Source organism: Tauraco erythrolophus, chromosome 2, assembly GCF_009769465.1.
Source record: "Tauraco erythrolophus isolate bTauEry1 chromosome 2, bTauEry1.pri, whole genome shotgun sequence".
In the NCBI taxonomy this organism is placed as follows: domain Eukaryota; kingdom Metazoa; phylum Chordata; class Aves; order Musophagiformes; family Musophagidae; genus Tauraco; species Tauraco erythrolophus.
This window is the reverse complement of record NC_141466.1, coordinates 21,176,170-21,194,318: the sequence shown is the minus strand read 5'-3', so window position 1 is coordinate 21,194,318 and position 18,149 is coordinate 21,176,170. Positions and strand designations below refer to the sequence as shown.

At 40.6% G+C, this 18,149-nt stretch overlaps 1 protein-coding gene across 2 annotated transcripts in view; it reads right to left on the bottom strand.

The window, feature by feature from the left end:
- Window positions 1–18,149, bottom strand: part of PDSS2 (decaprenyl diphosphate synthase subunit 2) — a 125,648-nt gene that overhangs the window by 13,069 nt on the left and 94,430 nt on the right. The window contains exons 4-6 of one of the 2 annotated variants that reach the window (XM_086608137.1): window positions 15,937–16,011; window positions 6,205–6,378; window positions 4,639–4,770 (exon numbers count right to left, since the gene is read on the bottom strand). In XM_086608137.1, coding sequence (XP_086464263.1) covers window positions 4,639–4,770; window positions 6,205–6,378; window positions 15,937–16,011 — 381 coding nt within the window. The remainder of the gene's footprint in view (window positions 1–4,638; window positions 4,771–6,204; window positions 6,379–15,936; window positions 16,012–18,149) is intronic. The other variant, XM_086608138.1, reaches the window with a different exon arrangement.

Genomic DNA, 18,149 nt, shown 5'->3' with positions numbered 1-18,149 from the left:
TGGCATAAGGAGAAGAGGTGAGGTCTGCACTGAAGAGGAACAAACACTATGTGGCAAGCACATCTCTGAAGAGATGTTGCCGAGATGGCACAGATTTGGAAAATAAATTAATTTTTGTAAGAGAGGAAAAATAAAATAGAGAAAAGAACCAATGAGAGAATAAGTGAGCAGAACAGGAAAGAAAACAATAGACAAGAAAACTGATTTCACTGAAGGAGAAAGGAGACTGATCCACAGAACCTCTTTACTACTCTCCTTAAGCTTCTTAAGAGTCAGTTTTTCTGAAATTCACATTAAGAAAACAGCCTGATAGCATTCGGGGGTAGCAAAACCACTGCCAATAACTGCTTCCTTATTTGTGTATTCCCATCTCTTTGATTTGCCAACTTTTATTCATACCGGTTGGATCTTACGGCTTCTTCAAGACAAATCTAGTAGTTATATTGTATATCAGAACATACCAGAAATATGTTCTTTAGCAAATGGTTGCCTATATGCAGATTCACACTGCGGCGGAGAATTTGCCAACATGCTCGAGGAAGATGCTTTTTAGTCTCAGCAATACCAGAAGAGGTGTGCTCAGCATGCCTCCGCCTGCATATAATACACATCACAAACGGCAAGAATATTTTCTCATGGTCTGCTCCTCTCAAGCATCTAAGTCAGTGGCAGTTGTGCTTCTCCAAGCAGCATTCTTATCTAACCTGTTTCCTAAGCCTTCTTTACTACAACCACACTTTTGCTTTTTTTCTTTCTTTTTATCCTCACAGTAGTTTGGCTCTGACTTTTGCTGACCTCGATTTCAGACACACAGATTTTATTTTTTTTCCTTTTACATCAGACTTCTGCATGTGGTTTAGCTTTCTCAAAGGTCTTAAGCCTGATTTGCAAAAGGCATACACGCTTTTCAAACTTGGATAACTTTCTAGGTCTCACTGCTTGGCTGGAGAGCTCAGTCTCCGACTGTGGGGCCTCTGAGCCCGCAAAGAAAAGCATCTACTTGCCTGTGTATTAGAGACAGTAATGGCCAGCTCAGCTCAACCTTCCTCCTGAACACCAAAGATCATCATGTGCCAGTAGTGAAAGACAATAATACCGTGACATTCTTTATTAATAAATGAGGTGGTGTGAAATCAACTCATCTTGTCAGGAAGAAGGATCCCTGAGTCTCCCATGAAATTACACAAAATGCGTCAGATAAGCCAACCACAAGTGAATGGTTTAAGACAATGCTTTTTGGAGCAGGTTTTCAGGATGTTTTCCAAGATTGACTTTTCTTTCTCAGATGAGACAGCACCTTTTATATGTCTTAAAACATATATGTTAGAAATGCTAGATGAAGTATTTGATAAATGCTTTTTTTCCAGCCCTGCTTTCTGAGAAAGCTCGGAAAGATATGGTGAAAGGTACATGGATTACCCTGGCGTAGATGAAATGGTTCTAAATTCTGACTTGTTCCTTTTTTAAATTACAAATGCTACGAGTTAAGATGGATTCCAGACCTGTTCTTGAGGGATTCCATGTAATTTCTTCATTTGTACTTTGTATCTCACTGCTTAGATGCTGTATGTCTGTTGAAGGCAGAGAATTTTCACTCTTGTCTAGTGAGGGGTATCTGTAAGTGGCTGAAAGTGACTAACTCTTCTGTCTTTTGACCCCTAGGAAATCCTCCATCCTATAATCCTGGATTACCTGTTGAATTTGAAGAATACGGGGCTTTCCAAAAGCTCCGTGGGACTGCATTCAGCAAGTATTACAACACTTTGTCTGAAGAAGAACATTCAAGCATGTCTTTGTCTGTCTACCACAGTGTTTCCTAGGAACCATTTAAGGTTGGCCTATCTTCAGCATCACATAGTGAATGTGACTATGGATGACATCTCAAAAAGCTTGCAATTAACCAAAGGTAATTTTCCTTTCTAAATCAACACAAGCTAAGAAAGGCTCCCGGACTAGGTGTTCTGCTTTGTATTTAGCTAAAGTAGCAGTTAGTAGGTACTTTCGTATAGTGCATAACACCTCCTTTTTTTTTTTTTTTTTTTCATAGATTTCTCATAGATTTCTAGGTTGGAAAAGACCTTAGAGATCATCCAGTCCAACCATCCCTAATCCCCATTAAACCATATCCTCAAGTAGATCATCCACCCTATTCTTAAACACATCCAGGGATGGGGACTCAACCACCTCCCTGGGCAGCTTATTCCAGTGGCTGACAACCCTTTCAGAGAAGAAATACTTCCTAACATCCAACTTGAATCTCCCCTGACTAAGCTTATGCCCATTTCCTCTTGTTCTATCTCCCATCACTAATGTAAAGAGCCCTTCCCCTAACTCCCCACCATCTTTTCTCAAGTATTTATAGGCCGTAATCAGGTCTCCCCTCAGCCTCCTCTTCTCCAGGCTAAACAGCCCCAACTCCCTCAGCCGCTCCTCATAAGTTTTATTTTCCAGCCCCTTGACCAGTTTAGTTGCCCTTCTTTGGACTCGCTCCAGGAGCTCAATATCTCTCTTAAAGCGAGGGGCCCAAAACTGGACACAATATTCCAGGTGCGGCCTCACCAGTGCCGAGTACAGGGGCAGGATCACTTCCCTGCTCCTGCTGGTCACACTATTCTTGATACATGCCAGTATCCCATTGGCCTTTTTGGCCACCTGGGCACACTGCTGGCTCATATCAAGCCGGTAGTCAACCAACACCCCCAGGTCCTTCTCCGCCAGGCAGCTCTCCAGCCACTCCTCCCCGAGCCTATAGCGATGCTTGGGGTTTTTATACCCCAAGTGAAGGACTCTGCACTTGGCCTTATTAAAGCTCATGCCATTGGCCTCAGCCCAACGATCCAGTCTGTTCAAATCCCTCTGAAGGGCCTCCCTACCCTCGAGCAGATCGACACAGCCTCCCAGCTTGGTGTCGTCCGCAAATTTACTGAGGGTACATTCAATCCCCTCATCCAGGTCATTGATAAAGATGTTAAACAGAACTGGACCCAGCACTGAGCCCTGGGGAACCCCACTGGTGACCGGCCTCCAGCCGGATTTAGCCCCATTTACCACCACTCTTTGGGCCCGGCCATCCAGCCAGTTTTTAACCCAAAGGAGGGTGTGCCAATCCAGGCCAGCAGTTATCAGTTTCTCCACCAGAACACTATGAGAAACTGTATCAAAGGCTTTACTGAGGTCCAGGAAAACTACATCCACAGCCCTTCCCTCGTCAACCAGGCGGGTCACCCTGTCATAGAAGGTTTCCTCCTCCCTTCAGTGAGAACTGCTTAATTGTTTCTACAATGCCCATTTTTGGGATGAGAATTAGTAAGCAGACAGACGGCACTCCTGGAGTCCCGCAGTCTTCTCTAGATTCTGCAGATGGGAAATTGTTTCAAAGCTTTTATAAACTGTGTTGTGGTAATACCATTATTCTCCAACTGCAATCATCCAAATCCATTTACATTCAACTCACATGTGAGCCTTGTGTTGAGATTGTAGAATTCCAAGATTCCTTGTCACATATTATAAACTACCAGCCCCTAAATTCAAAATTACAAAAGGTTTGTTTTACTTTAAGATCCCTCAACTCCATACCACTGTAAGGTTGTAGATTCTGCATATATTTCCCAACATTTCACTGCTGAAGAGACTATGCCTCTTGCTTATGGTACGTGAAGGCAGGCTGTGACCTGGCCATCACGATCGCAGAACTAGGCAGAGGCTCAGACTCCATGCCCTCTGCCCGAGTCCTGCAACCAGCAAGGAAAGGAGCCATCAGCAAACACGTCTCGAGTAAAATAAATACGCTTGCACAGCAGACCTAGCTTCTTATTGAAGGCAGTAGCCCTTCTACTGAAGAATCTGTGTAAAAACTGCAGGAATTTCCAAATGGTACTCATCACAGCTGTTTAGACAGGCAAAACATGGCCAACTGATGCAGGAACTCAACAGAATGCTTACTTTGGGCCATTTTTGGTGCTTCCCTCCATTTCCCTCCCTGCTGTCTCACACAGTTATCTATTTGTGTTTCAACAACACCCAGGAAGCTATTCACAGATCTGAACCCTGCTGTGCTACATGGTACGTAAAAGAGATCTACACCACAGCTATGTTATTCTTACCGCCCTCTTCATCTAAGGGTTACAGGAAAAGACAGCTGAATTAAGAGAACTGAGAATAAGGACATCAACCAGCTAGATCTCACAAATATTTTGTACTGGCCAGGAAGCCAAGTCCCCCAGATCTTTTCCCCCCATCCAGAAATACTGCTCCCAGAGCCAAGTTGGCAGAAGGAAATGCAGGCCTACCCTTCAACCACTGTAAGGCAAAGTTCTCTGCTTTAAGCTGCCAGTGAAAGTAGCTTTCAGCTAAGATGCGGGACCGCACAAGTAGTGCGGAGGAACAGACATGCTCGACGGAAGTGAATCCGCTTGTTACACTGACACACAAGTTTGACAGAGCTTGACTGTCAGGTCCCTAGAATTTCCCCTCTTGAAAGTAAGGAAGAGAGAGGTGTTAAATATTGGAGAGCAGACGTAACCTCTATATCATCTTGCCTGTTGTTAGTTTCTAAGTTTCTTTGCAGACTGGAAGCACAGTTGGGTAGAGAGGTACAAATGGCAAAACTAGGAAATTCTAAACAATGCTTTAATTTACCTCTCTGATCTGCTTAATCCATGCCTCCCTTCCAAGGAATTCCTGATGTAGGACTGCAGGAGCAGAATTCAAACTGAAGGCCGTGGTGTCACTAGAACTTTCTTTAACAAATGGCTGAAGGTCCGAATGTAGCTGAAAGAGAAGAATATCTTTCTTCAGTTCCCAGGAACAGTCTACACATATCCACCCACTCACCAAATCATGGTCCATATCCTGATCCTGTACCTACTCACTGCTTTCTGCTTTGACACTTGCACTGTGGTGCACTTCTTCAAGTCTAGAGGAGGGAGAGGCAGAGGGGGAAGCATTGAAGTGGCAGAAAGTTGTGGTAAAGAGAAGTGTGTAGACAATCTGCAAAGAAATGGGTAAAGGACAGCTTGAAGAGCTGGTAAGTGATGGGACACAGCCAGGTAGGCAATTTTTGAGTGGCAGGAAGCAGAAAAAATGTAAAGGAAAGAATGAGCCAGTCGGTGGTGGGAAGAGCATCTAGTTTTAATCTGTGAAGTGTAACGCATTCTACTTTTCAGTACTCGAGGAAGCTGATGCAATATGACCCTCCTTCTGACAAAGGAGATGTTACATAGCTAGGAGATTTCTGCAAAAACTACGCAATCCTTTATATACAACTATATGCCAATGGTTAAAGTATTAATATTAAAGCTTACACAAAATATTAAGGTTACAGTGTGCACTAGAAGCAATTTACCAGTAGAACTGTACCTTGTAATAGCATATAGTGGCATTTCTGCAGCAGTAAAGCTGTGCTTTATAAAACCACTTCCTTCTCTTGGAGGAACTGCAAACTGTCTAAACCAACTCAGCTAAAGCGGATGAGAGGTCTGTCTGCCTGTCTCAAGCTACGTCTATACTTGTAAGTAGTGCAATACAGTAGGAGCAGATCTTTAGGGCAAAAGAAGAGTTCCAAGGACCTGAGTTCCACACTGTGTGTATTTTCCTTCGGACTAACTCTAGCTGTGACCTCTAATGGAGGTCAGAGGCCTTCTCTGGGAAATCCTACTGCTGCAGAGGTGTACGCTGCTCCTGTCCGTATCTGGTGACCTCCCTCCCTATCCCCCAACTACCCACTTCGGAAGTCATCTCCACAGCAGATTATTCAGAAGGAAACATAGGCAGGTCCTTCAGCCACCGCAGCTCATGCCTCAGCCTCCTGTGCTGCTGCAGGCAGCTGAGCCTCTTGGTACAAATCTCGGCATGGTGGCAGCTGAGACCCACCACGTGCTTCCTCCTGCAACTTCAGGAAGAAGTTACAGGCAGAGAAGGTAAAGCTTTAAGCTGCTACAGAAAGATGTGCGAGAGGTACGTTAACAGAGCCTTGAATGAAATAAACTACATTGCCAGAATTATGATTTTGCCAGTTCATAGGCAGTGCTCATACCAGCGGTTTCTGCAAATATCTTCACAGGAGGCAGCAGTCAAATCTCTCAACATCACCAACCTGCTGGCAAAGGTCTACAGCACAGTGGCAGTATACAACAGAGCTCAAGAGCAATATATCTTACAAGTCTTTCTGTTTTTAAGATCCTAGAATGAAAGGAAAAGGCGTACCTTATGACTCATAGACATGTGCTTTCCATACTGAAATGCCATGTCCTGAATCTCAGCACTGTGCTTTGCTAGCTCCATTGCAGCCTGGCAGCTCTTTGCCAGCAAGGCACTATGTGACAGGAAAACCTGCTCCTTCCACGTAGATATGCCGATATCATCTGTAAGACAGTTCTCCTGAAAATGAAACAAAGGTTAACATGAAAACACCAAAACTGCAGCTGTGTCAGCTCATGGAAGTTAACAGTGTGGCACAGGATAACGTGACACGTGGTAACAAAATTCTGGGTGCCACGGTGCCAAATAAAGAAGGGCATTCTTTTGGGGATGAGTAAAGTATCAGAATAAATATACTGGCAACTTCAACAAACAACATTTTCATTTTCTGCTCAAAAAGAACAATGCAAAATACATAGAGCTGTCAACGGATTCAACATAGATCCTTTTCTTAATGACTGTATCATTATACTGAACATTAACAGCCGACTCCATTCCTCGTGAGGAACTGGGAAGATTAAAAAACCCAAACAAACCCCAAACAAACCACCACCCCAAGCCCCAGAGTACATCTGCATTTCAGCCCCTTGCCGGTTACCAAGAACCAACAATCCCAAACAGCCTTGAGAAGTCCCTACGATTTCTCCTTTGTAGTCAAGAAAAAAAAAATTATGAAAGGTATTAAAAATCCCATAGAATTGTTTTGAAAAAATGAAAGGCTGTGACAGAGAACTGGTATCTCTTCTTCTACCATATTAAGGACGAGGAATGACAGAAAGTATTAAAAAAATAAAGCTGTGATTTAGAAATGTCAGGGGACATTCCCAAGGGACTGACAGAGATCTCAGTGATGCCTCTAGTGAACTTTATCACCTTGACTGTAAGGTCAGAGAAGCTCAACAGTTCTCAAAATCCACTGTATCCAAAACATTAATTTGGATTACTTTCCACAAAGTGTTTTAATTAACACAAATCCAATTCTCTCCCCACAAACCCAAATTCAACTGCAGCTCCTTTGGCTCACAAGGTGTTAATATGCCACTATTTTCCTAATTAGTCTTCAAAGCTAGACATGACTTGTAATCATTCTCACATACACCTGTTACTGTCACACCTTTTGGTAGACTCTAAAGAGGGAAAAAAACAACTAGAAAAGAACACAGTTGTTTTGCTTAGAAAAAACTAAAATCAGTAGTGAGAAGCTACAGAAAAAATTTCAAGCATATAAACATTAAAAAGTTTGTAATTTCTCAGTTCAGCCAAATCTGTAGCATATACTAAGCCAAAAGGTATTATTTAAAACAGTAACATAAAAACCCCTCTTATATAACAAGCCTTTTCCCTCAAACTGATGTCAATTAAATTACTTAGAAACAATCAAGAAGTAATTCTGTGTGACCCTATAGTTTTCTAGCAAGGTATTATCTGTCGTCAAATCAGTAACAAATGAAATAGAATCCATCCGTTCAGCTCTAATTTTCCTCCCTTATGGATATCACCCAGAAGTGCTGCGTTACAAGGGAGAGAATAATTTGAGACTAATGGAAAAAGTAGGAGAATTCTGCAATGCCAAGTAACCCAGCGCTGTATCAAAATGCCTTTGCTTTCAGACATACTATTAACTTATACAAGGAAAGTGAAGAACAGAGAAACCACATGTTTGCTATTATGCATATGATAACTTACAAAGTCAAGCCTAAACTTTCCTCATGTTTCATTTCACTGTAGTATTTTTGTTTTAATATCTTAACTCAGCCCAGAGCATGTGCAAATTCCCATGACTGGCAAAATGACAAAATGAGCATTTAATTCAAGTAGTTTCCTATATATCAAGTCTTTTTTTTTTTTTCCACTCAGATATAGATCAATTTCTTTTAAATTTAAAATCAGGAGCTCTTGGAAGACGCAACACAATCTTTTCCTTAACAACCAATCTGCTCAGCGAAAAAGCAGTATTTACTAAAACTTGCTGGAAGATATTGAAAATTGGCAGTGTTTTTTATAACTATTTGTTTTAAATCCAACCAAGACAAAAATATTCTAGGAAGGTATCCTGAAACAATTTATGAATTTTAAAAAAATCTTTCAGAAGACCTGTGAGTTGAAAACATTTGCATGCTGGAGCCTTTGAGCAGTAGCAGAAACGTGGACATTATCAACTATTAACTGCAGGAACTGACGAAGCTTAGCCAGTCATTGCCACCTGATGTTTACAAGGAAATTAATTCTATGATTTGTTACAAAAGTATATTATTCTTAAACGAGTTTGAATTTCATTACAGCATTGAAATGATGGCACAACAAATTACTGTGCACTACATGAACATCATGTAGGAGCTTCGAGCATCTAAAACGGACATCTAACTTCACAAAAAATGAAAAAAATTTGGAACATATTTGAAAATATGGTATTAAAATTGTGGTGGGTTGACCCTGGCTGGATGTTGGGTGCCCACTATGCTGCTCTATCACTCCCCCTCCTCAGCTGGACAGGGGAGAGAAGACATAATGAAAAGCTCATGGGTTGAGAGGTTGACAGGGAGAGATCACTGAGCAATTACCATCACGGGCAAAACAGACTTGACTTGGTGAAATCAATTCAATTTATTGCCAATGAAATCAGAGTAGGATAACAAGAAATAAAACCAAATCTTAAGAACACCTCTCTCCCATCCCTCCCTTTTTCCCTGGGCTCAACCTCACTCCTGATTTCTCTACCTCCTCCGCTTGAGCAGTGCAGAGGGACAGGGAATGGGAGTTGTGGTCAGTTCATAGAATCATAGAATGGTTTGGGTTGGAAGGGACCTCAAAGATCATCTAGTTCCAATCCCCCTGCTATGGGCAGAGACACTCTCCACTACACCAGGTTGCTCAAAGCCTCATCCAACCTGGCCTTGAACACTTCCACGGATGGGGCTTCTACAACTTCTCTGGGCAACCTGTTCCAGTGCCTCACCACCCTCAGAGTGAAGAATTCCTTCCTTATATCTATCCTAAATCTCCCCTCTTTCAGTTTAAAGCCATTGCCCCTTGTCTTATCACTATATACCCTTGTAAAAAGTCCCTCTCCAGTTCATCACACGTTGTTTCTGCTGCTCCTTCCTCTTCAGGGGAAGGACTTCTCACACTCGTCCCCTGCTCCAGCATGGAGTCCCTCCCATGGGAGACAGTCCTCCATGAACTTCTCCAATGTGAGTCCTTCCCAAGTTCTTCATGAACTGCTCCAACATGGGTCCCTTCCACGGGGTGCAGTCCTTCAGGAACAGACTGCTCCAGCGTGGGCCTTCCCACAGGGTCACAAGTCCTGCCAGGAAACATCCTCCAGTGTGGGCTCCTCTCTCCACAGGTCCTGGCAGGAGCCTGCTCCAGCACCAGCTTCCCACAAGGTCACATCCTTATTCAGGCACCCGCCTGCTCTGAGCTGAGGTCCTCGAGGGGCTGCTGGTGGATCTCCATGGGCTGCAGGCGGACAACCTGCCTCACCATGGGCTGCAGGGGAATCTGCTCCTGCGCCTGGAGTACCTTCTCCCCCTTCTTCTTCACTGACCTTGGTGTCTGCAGAGTTATTCCTCTCTCATATCCTCACTCCTCTCTCTGGGCTTTTTCCCCTTTTTAAATGTGTTATCCCAGAGGTGCTACCACCATCACTGATGGGTTTGGCCTTGGCCAGCGGTGGGTCCATCTTGGAGCCGGCTGGCATTGGCTCTATCGGACATGGGGAAAGCTCCTAGCAGCTTCTCACAGAAGCCACCCCTGTAGTCCCCCTGCTACCAAGACCTTGCCAGGCAAACCCAATATAGAAATCTTGAAAACATAGGTATTGTGAATCTCTGAATTACAGAAAGAAGCCAGCTGTAAAAAAGACGTTATGTCCATATGGATGTGCTTTAGTATATGAGGTTGCAAGGCAAAATACAGCTGATTTTAATCACAAAGTCTTATGACCACATGCTCCTAAAGCTTCTGCTGCTCAAGAAGGCAGAGACAGACACAACCTTTCTTCAGCAGTTTTCCAACAATCCAAATGCCGTTTTTTCCCCAAGTATGACTCTCATGTTATATATAAACTGTCCACCAACTACACTGCATTCTTACAACAAGGGTGTGTACGGCAAGATCTAAATACTATTTTAAAACATCAGGAAAAAATGAAGTGAGCTCTATGTTGCAAAGTCTGTGAAATCTGACATCATGACAGCACTTAATATTTTCAGAAAAATTTTCACTTTTCTGTAAGCTTTGTTTTGCTTTGTCAGCAGTGGATATTTCAAAGGATAAATATAAAAGTGGACGTTAGCTGACCAAGACGACTCCTAGCAGCCTTTCATAGAAAAGCTTTTTAAAACTTGAATGAATTCTAGCTGTAGTTGACAGTTCTCAGACATTTGATTAATTAATGCGTAGGAAGTGACCTCATTCACAAGTTCTTTCCTTGAGAAATGGGTCCAGATCACAACCAACCATGATGCTGTTTGGGTAGCAGAAGACGGATGAAGAGAGCCTAACCCCTCACCATCCCTGGAAGAAAGCAGCCAACTCCAGATACAGTTTGGATACCATTGCTATGGGAGTACAGGGAAAATATCTGAATCCAGCTCTGTCGATCATCATTTCCTATGGGAAATGAAGAACAGCTGAGGTGCTCCCATTTTACTAATGCAAGGTTGGTTATGGTTTTGTTAGAAAGAAATTGGCTAGTTAAGATTTTTTTTTGTTAAGCTATTTCCATAATTTACATCAGGTTTGAAACAATCATCTCGGGTAACAGGAAACAAAGAACTTATAGAAAATGAAATTTTAGGACAAAACATGCAATCATAACCATCAGGAAGGGCAGCTCTTAGTGATGGGATCCTCAGTGCAAATGCGGCACTTACAATAACTCAGTTTGATTTGTCACACCAAAGATGATGCTTATACGCAGTTCAGCTGAAAACATATTCAGGAAAACATGAATGAAAACCATGTCTTAATAGTGCACAAAACCCTTGCAAAACCAGGAGGGAATAGAAGTCAGAGGCTTTTCAATGTAAAACTTCAGCTATAGTTTGTAAGGGAGCCTTTATGTCCGTATCACCGCAGCTCGCTCTTATCCATCTGCTGTTGCACAAAATGATCAGAATGTCTGAACCACTTATATCAAACTTTAGTTCAGTTCTCAACAGGGAAATAATCCACAGAAAAACATACAAGTATTTTTAAATAGTCCTAGCTTTTTAAAAATCTAAATTAAATAGTTCAAGAACATCTATTTTACATAAATAAATTCCAGTGCAACTATGAATCTCTCTACCAGTAGCAAGACCCTGCAAAAACATCTTGCCCATGGTTCACATAAGCTTTCAACAGATGTATTCCTGCTTGCTGAACATGACAGGGCATGTTTTATTGGCCTATTAACATATGTCTTCACTGCTTTTGGAGGAACAAGGGTGTCTGCAAACGGGTCAATAAAGCATGCCACCGACTACCTAAAACTTTGATTGTGACGTTGAAAAAAAAAAAACACCCAACATAGGATTTTAAAAAAGTCTGAAAAATTACAATAAATTTAAATATCTCCCCACATCTGTTACTTTTAAATCTCTCTGGAAAAGCTTAATATTTAAAGGAACAAAAAAGCAGTAAGCAAATAGCATTGGCCTTCTTTCCAGCTATGCTTTTTTTCCCCCCCTCTGACACATTTACCCATTCTTTTCACAGATGCTCTTTACTCAAGTTCCATATTTTATTCTTTCCTTTTGTCTTGCAACAGAAACATTTGTTTCAAAAAAAAAAGTGAAAGCTCTGACTCTGACCGCTGCCCTGCTAAAAGGTGGTTTACATGACTCAAAATACGTTTGATTTACCTCCTGTGGTAAAATTTGTAAGCAGATCCTTTACTTATGACACAGACTTTTATAGCAGTCCAGTTGATGGACACGTGCAGTATCTCAAAACATTACTCCTCAAAGCAGGACTGGTGACCAAACATCACTGAAGAATTGGTACAACTCACTGCATGTAGCCTGTGCTTTGCTGGAAAATAAACTTATTTTCATTAAAAAAAACCTATATTGGTCTAAACCAACTACCTGTTAATTCACTATTTGTTACAATGAGTACTCGCCACTAAGGTATTTCTTTTTTAAACTTTTTTTACATATCAGTTATACAAAATTTTCACACAATTGCATCGAAAATTTCAAAAATACCGAACAGCGCTTCTAGTCATCAGTGGAATATGCTGGAAATCATAGAATCACAGAACGTTTTGGGCTGGAAGGGACCTTAAAGATCATCTAGTGCCAATCCCATTGACATGGGCAGAGACACCTTACCCTAGATCAAGTTGCTCAAAGCCCCATCCAACCTGCCCTTGAACGTTTTCAGGCACAGGGCGCCCAGAATTTGTCTGGGCAACCTGCTCCAGTGCCTCACCACCCTCAGTGAGAAGAAATTCTTCCTAATATCTAGTCTAAATCTATCCTCCTTCAGTTTAAAGCCATTACCCCATGGAAATGGTCTTGTTTTACATAACAATCCCATTCTGACACCAGAAATGAGTTTTGGTAATGAATGTTTAGCATCAGCCACCTATTCTGGAGGTGAAGGGGGAAAAAAACTAACAAACAAGGCAACTTCCCATGAAAATCCCTAATACTTTTAAGATTGCAAGAAAGGTCTGGCAGGTAACGCACAAGAGCCAACACACAATTCCTGCTTTTGGTTCTGCTGTTTGACCTTGAACTTCCCTGTATCACATCCTTGTTCAGTGAACTGACAGGGATTTTAAATCATTCATTGTTAATATTTGTTAAATGATCTGGGATTCTAAGACAGGGTTTCTAAAAGCGTGACAGTATTCTGTTAGTTAGCAAACATTTTAGAAGCCTTCAGTTTCCTAGAAGTAAGAAACAGAGACTGAGTGCAATGTTTTTCTGTTAAAAGTCGATACCACAATCATGACTGAAGGCCAGATTAGACAACTTTCATCTTTGCACTCACTGAAGGCACAATTTTTTTACTCCCAAATTAGACCTAGATTTAGGAAAGACAGATGGGAACTAGGAAGAGTGTCCTTCACTCAGAATTTTGGTTTGAGAGGGGATTTAGCACAGAAAGCTGCAAAGGTTTAGCACATCACCCCTTTCTGCTCCAGCTTACAGTACAAAATATTAGCTTAAGCAACTAATGCAATGTCTTAAACCACAGCAGCTATTTGCTACTTTGAACATGAGTGGCAGCCCTAACCTTCAGGCTGTCTTTGCAACCAAAGCCTACACTTCGTAGTTTGGATTGTCACTTCAAATAAAGATGAAAAGTTAAACATTATCTTTATTTTCCCTGTTTCACACAGATCTAATGACTCACTATGCAGACAAGATGAAGAATGACCAAACAGAATGTACTGAAATGGGATGGCTTTGGACTGCATGTGGTTTTACAGAGAAAAAAGTGGTAACAAGAGCTGCTAAATAATTAAATCCATTATTTGTCTTCAGGAGTAAATAAGGTCAGACTTGTCAGGTGAAAGGATCCTTTCAATTTTCCCACTGGGTCATCCAAATGAAGCAAATTGAAAAAGTTTTTTTTCGGTAAACATGAACTTAAGGTCTCGGAGGAGAAAGGTGAATTTTGCAGAATTATTTTTGTCTAAAGTAAAAGATAAAACCATCCTGGTAGACATCTAGCAAAGCTCAAAAGAACTCCGTGCTAAATTAGTCTATTTTATGGTACAGAGGAGCTTTATAAGAACTTCATTAAAGGCAAATTTAACATATGAAGTACAGTTTTCCTGCCTCAAAAAAAAAAAAACAGGTGAGAAGGTATCCTTCTGTTTTCCAAATTTAAGACATTCCTGTCAATCAAAAGCGATTACTAACATCCCTATGCCCTACTCTCAAAAAGAAATAAAGTTTGACATTTGAGACTTAGTTATAAAGTAGATTAAAGCATTTGTTTTACCTCTAGGAAATGTAGCTCACGTGATTATTTCAGTCAAATTGCAATCAGGGATGGAGGGAGGACGCACAAAGGATATAAATAAGACCAAAAACTGACTTAGTCCATTTGGTGATCTTTGCTAAAGAGATACTCAGAACAGGAATGGGACACTGCCTCAGCACAATAGGACAGGGAAAGCAGCAGGGATGTGTCTCACACGAAGCATGGAACCAAATTTCTCAGAGGACAAGATAATAAAAAAAAAAAAAAAAAAAGTAAAATAGATCCCATGCTTGTTTGTTCCAGGTCTCATCAGAAGCCATGCACTACCCATTATAAAGACTAAATTTCAGACACTGCCATGTAATTTTCCATATCTATTATGCCACCGTACTAATTGTATTTTGAGTTAATTGGGTTCCCCTTAGGAAGGGTATACTGTACTTTCAGCTCTGGTTAAACAGAAGAAGTCACTGAAACAAAGTAAGTTTTTGCTATTTGTAACTGGGCCAGGGCAGGGTAAACATCATGCAGCTGTGCTTAGTTTATCTCACACTTCCCTTGCAATCTACACATGTGGAGTGCTTCAGTAACACAACAGAAAATAAACAGAAAGACAAAGAAAAAGAAAATTAAGACCTTCTGCAGTGGCAGGAACCCAAAAGAGTCCACAACATTTCTCATTTATACAGGAGCCACAGTTAAAACAAAATGTAGTCTCACTGATGAGATGAACTCAAAGAGTTTTACTTTTTTTTACTTTACTACTTTACACACAAAAGAGTAGTAGTTCTTTTTTTTTAATACACAATATATCTGGGATGTACTTGTATTTATAAACCTGCTTGAATATAAAAAATATGATTTTAAAAATTCTTTGCAAAAATCTCCAAGATGCCAGCTACTTTAACACATATCCCTGAGCACAGTACTTGGGAGCCGCCCTGAAGGCTGCAGTCTGTTTATCCATGGGTTAGACACAGCAGGTGCAGAAGGGCCAAGTTCCCAACACGGCAGAGCTGCCACGCTTCCACCCAGGGTGGAAAGAACTCTTTTTTTCTCCAAAATCCTGCCAAAGCAAGCCTACTTCAAGAAGTGTCTCTACAAGTTTCCTTAAATATTCTAGTAAAGGCAAAAATACCTGGATCTAATTTGGCAAATTTTCATTACAGTTCTTGTCACACAACACATTACATTCGTAATTGCCCTTGAAGAAATACAAGATGATTTGGTGTGAAATGCTGCCTTTGCGCACGGCGACTCCTGCAACACGTGCATGGTGACTTTTGGTGGAGAAGAGTACTGTGCTGCACTCCTACTGCTTCAGGATAAAATTCGTGTTTATACTATCAAAAAGTGAACACTCAGAAGAAGAACGAACCTGATATAAGCTTGGGATGAAGCATTTTGTAAACGTCTTTGGGCTTGGAAACGAGAGATTTGGCATGAAAATATTAACGATGTTGACAACATTGTAAAGTAAATCTCTCTAATGGAATCTCGACTAGAAACCTCTGGGAGTGTTTAGGAAGCCCATAGTAAGACATGTCTAGAGGTCCAGGCAATGGCACGTGATATCATTTTATTAAGCACTCACAGAACTAAAATAGTACCTCCTCAGCATTTCTAGAAACTTCCATCAGAGTTCACAGATGTCATAATGATATTACTGCTGAAACTCACTAGGACTGCAGCTAATTCTCTTCCTCCCTCTCTCTCCTCCTTTTTAACAGATGAGAAAGTCACCATATTTATTGTAGAGATTAATATTCACAACATTTCTTGGGTACGTAGAACTATTGAAATTCTTACCTCAGATGCTTTTGAGTTTTCATAATATATACCTTGAACTAAGTCACCAATGGCACTTGAAATGAGTTCCACAACCTGTAAAAGAAAAGGAGAAAAATCCTTATATCTTTAATTATCATCAAATTCACTAACAAAGCTACTCCTGGATTTCCAGAGAGATAAATGGCCAGAACTTCCCTTGCAGAAAGCCAGTTGTGAAAGACTACAGGATTTACTGGGATGTAATCTGCACAAGCACGATCCCGTCTCTGCTAAAACCTCCACTACAATAACTCTTCTATCAAAGTTTATAGTAACTTAAAATGAAAAATGAGACTTTTTTTTTTTTCTAAAGTGTGAACTATGGAGTGTATTCTCACAAGGACTTTCACAGAACTATTAAATCCCAGTTCATGAATATGAGACAGTACCTCATCTGGGTTTTGTTTTGTTTTTTTCCTGCCAAGTAAATACTTCACAATACCTCTCATTGGGAGCTGTTAAAATTCTAATCTTCGTGGCTAATACAGAAAAGTCAGAATCCATAGAAAGGTAACCTTTCAAATGTGATCATTTGGTATTCGGGTGCCCTGGGAATGCACTGTGGATGTATTTAGTGCATGGCCTGAGGCTCAGCTGTACCACATACACTGAAAGTCTGCAACACGGGAATGTTTAAATCAGATTTATCAATCTGTACTATCTTCAGGGTTCAGACTTTTTATTTTATTCAAGCGAAGCCTAAAAATCTGAACTTGATCCAGAATGTAAAACAAGCAGTCCACGGTCTCCCTGGAACTACTGTACAATTTAAAGTCGTGCACATGAACTGTCTTAATTGGAACAAAATACTCAGATTTATTGTAAAATTAAATGCAGGCATTTCAAATAAGCACACCTTAAGGCTACCCTTTTAGTTGCTCAAAGTTTTAATTTCTTGAATGTTTAATTTCCTATGCATATGAGTCTGTATCTGATTCCTCTTTTTCTTCCTAAAATTCAACATAGTTCTTATTGAATTAAAAGATTTAATTTCAATTTTTATCATTCTTGTAACTGAAGACAAGAAGTCAATGATAAAATCCCTAACAGAAAGACATTTAACATTTAGGCATACTTTATTTGATAATAAAAACACATTTGTATGCTAGTTTGAGTACTAGCAGGTTTTATTTTCTTTTTTTTTTTTATAAATACTGGTTCATATGCATATTCATATGCACAGAGCAAGCGCTAACTTTAGAAATGTTGCTGATTAAAAGTCATGTTTTTTCTTGCAATGCATATGGGTTAATTTCCAAGACCTGTAAAAACAGCCCCCCCCCCAAAAAAAAAAAAAATCACATTGCCCTTTAGGAAACTAGATACCAAAGAAATATTGTAGCAATATGAGCTGCAGAGGAACTGAAAGGACAATGATCCTACAGTGTTACCAGATGTGTTGAGTTATTTAAGTGGGGAACAGAGAAAATGAGGGGCTTGCTTTTTTTCCCCTCTTTTCTCCCCCCCCCCCCCCCCCCCCCCCCCCCCTTTTTTTTTTAAGGTATCAGATAAGCCCTACTCCCAAATCCAGGAGGATTGAGTATCGCCAATAGGTCTATGAAAGCCTGTAACTAAATGCCCAGGATGAGATTGTATTACAGTTTATACAAGCAACATCCCAAGATTCTTCTGATGGCTAGGACACATAATACAGATCAATCACTCACTAAAAAATGTTATGGTTTGTGAAATGGTCTGAGCTCAGAGACCTACACTGGTAATACGAAGAGGAATTTACAAAGACACTGAGTCCTACTCTAAATGTCAAAGTGATAGTATGAACTTTTAACAATGCATCTGGCTCTGGATAACTAGACCTTTTCCTCTCTCGCCTGAAACTCTAGACTGAGCAGGACCCTGTTTTGGGGTTTCTTTTTTCCATCTCTCCTCTCTCTTTTTTAGTGCAACTCTACTCTCAAAGGCAATTTTAACTGACTTAAAGCAATCTCGGTGAAGCATTTGTGAACAATTGTACCTCTTCCTCTTATAGTTTATAAAACATCTTACGAGAATTACACATCCACTATTTAGAAGAATCCATATATTAAATACCATTAGGCCTTTAGTGACATATCGAACACTACATGTTAGCGAGAATTTAGTATTATTATTGCCTCCCTTTTTTCCAAGTATCTTCCTTTTTTTTTTTTCTTATATATAATATTTTTCTAAGGTAAATGCAAGGCCATACA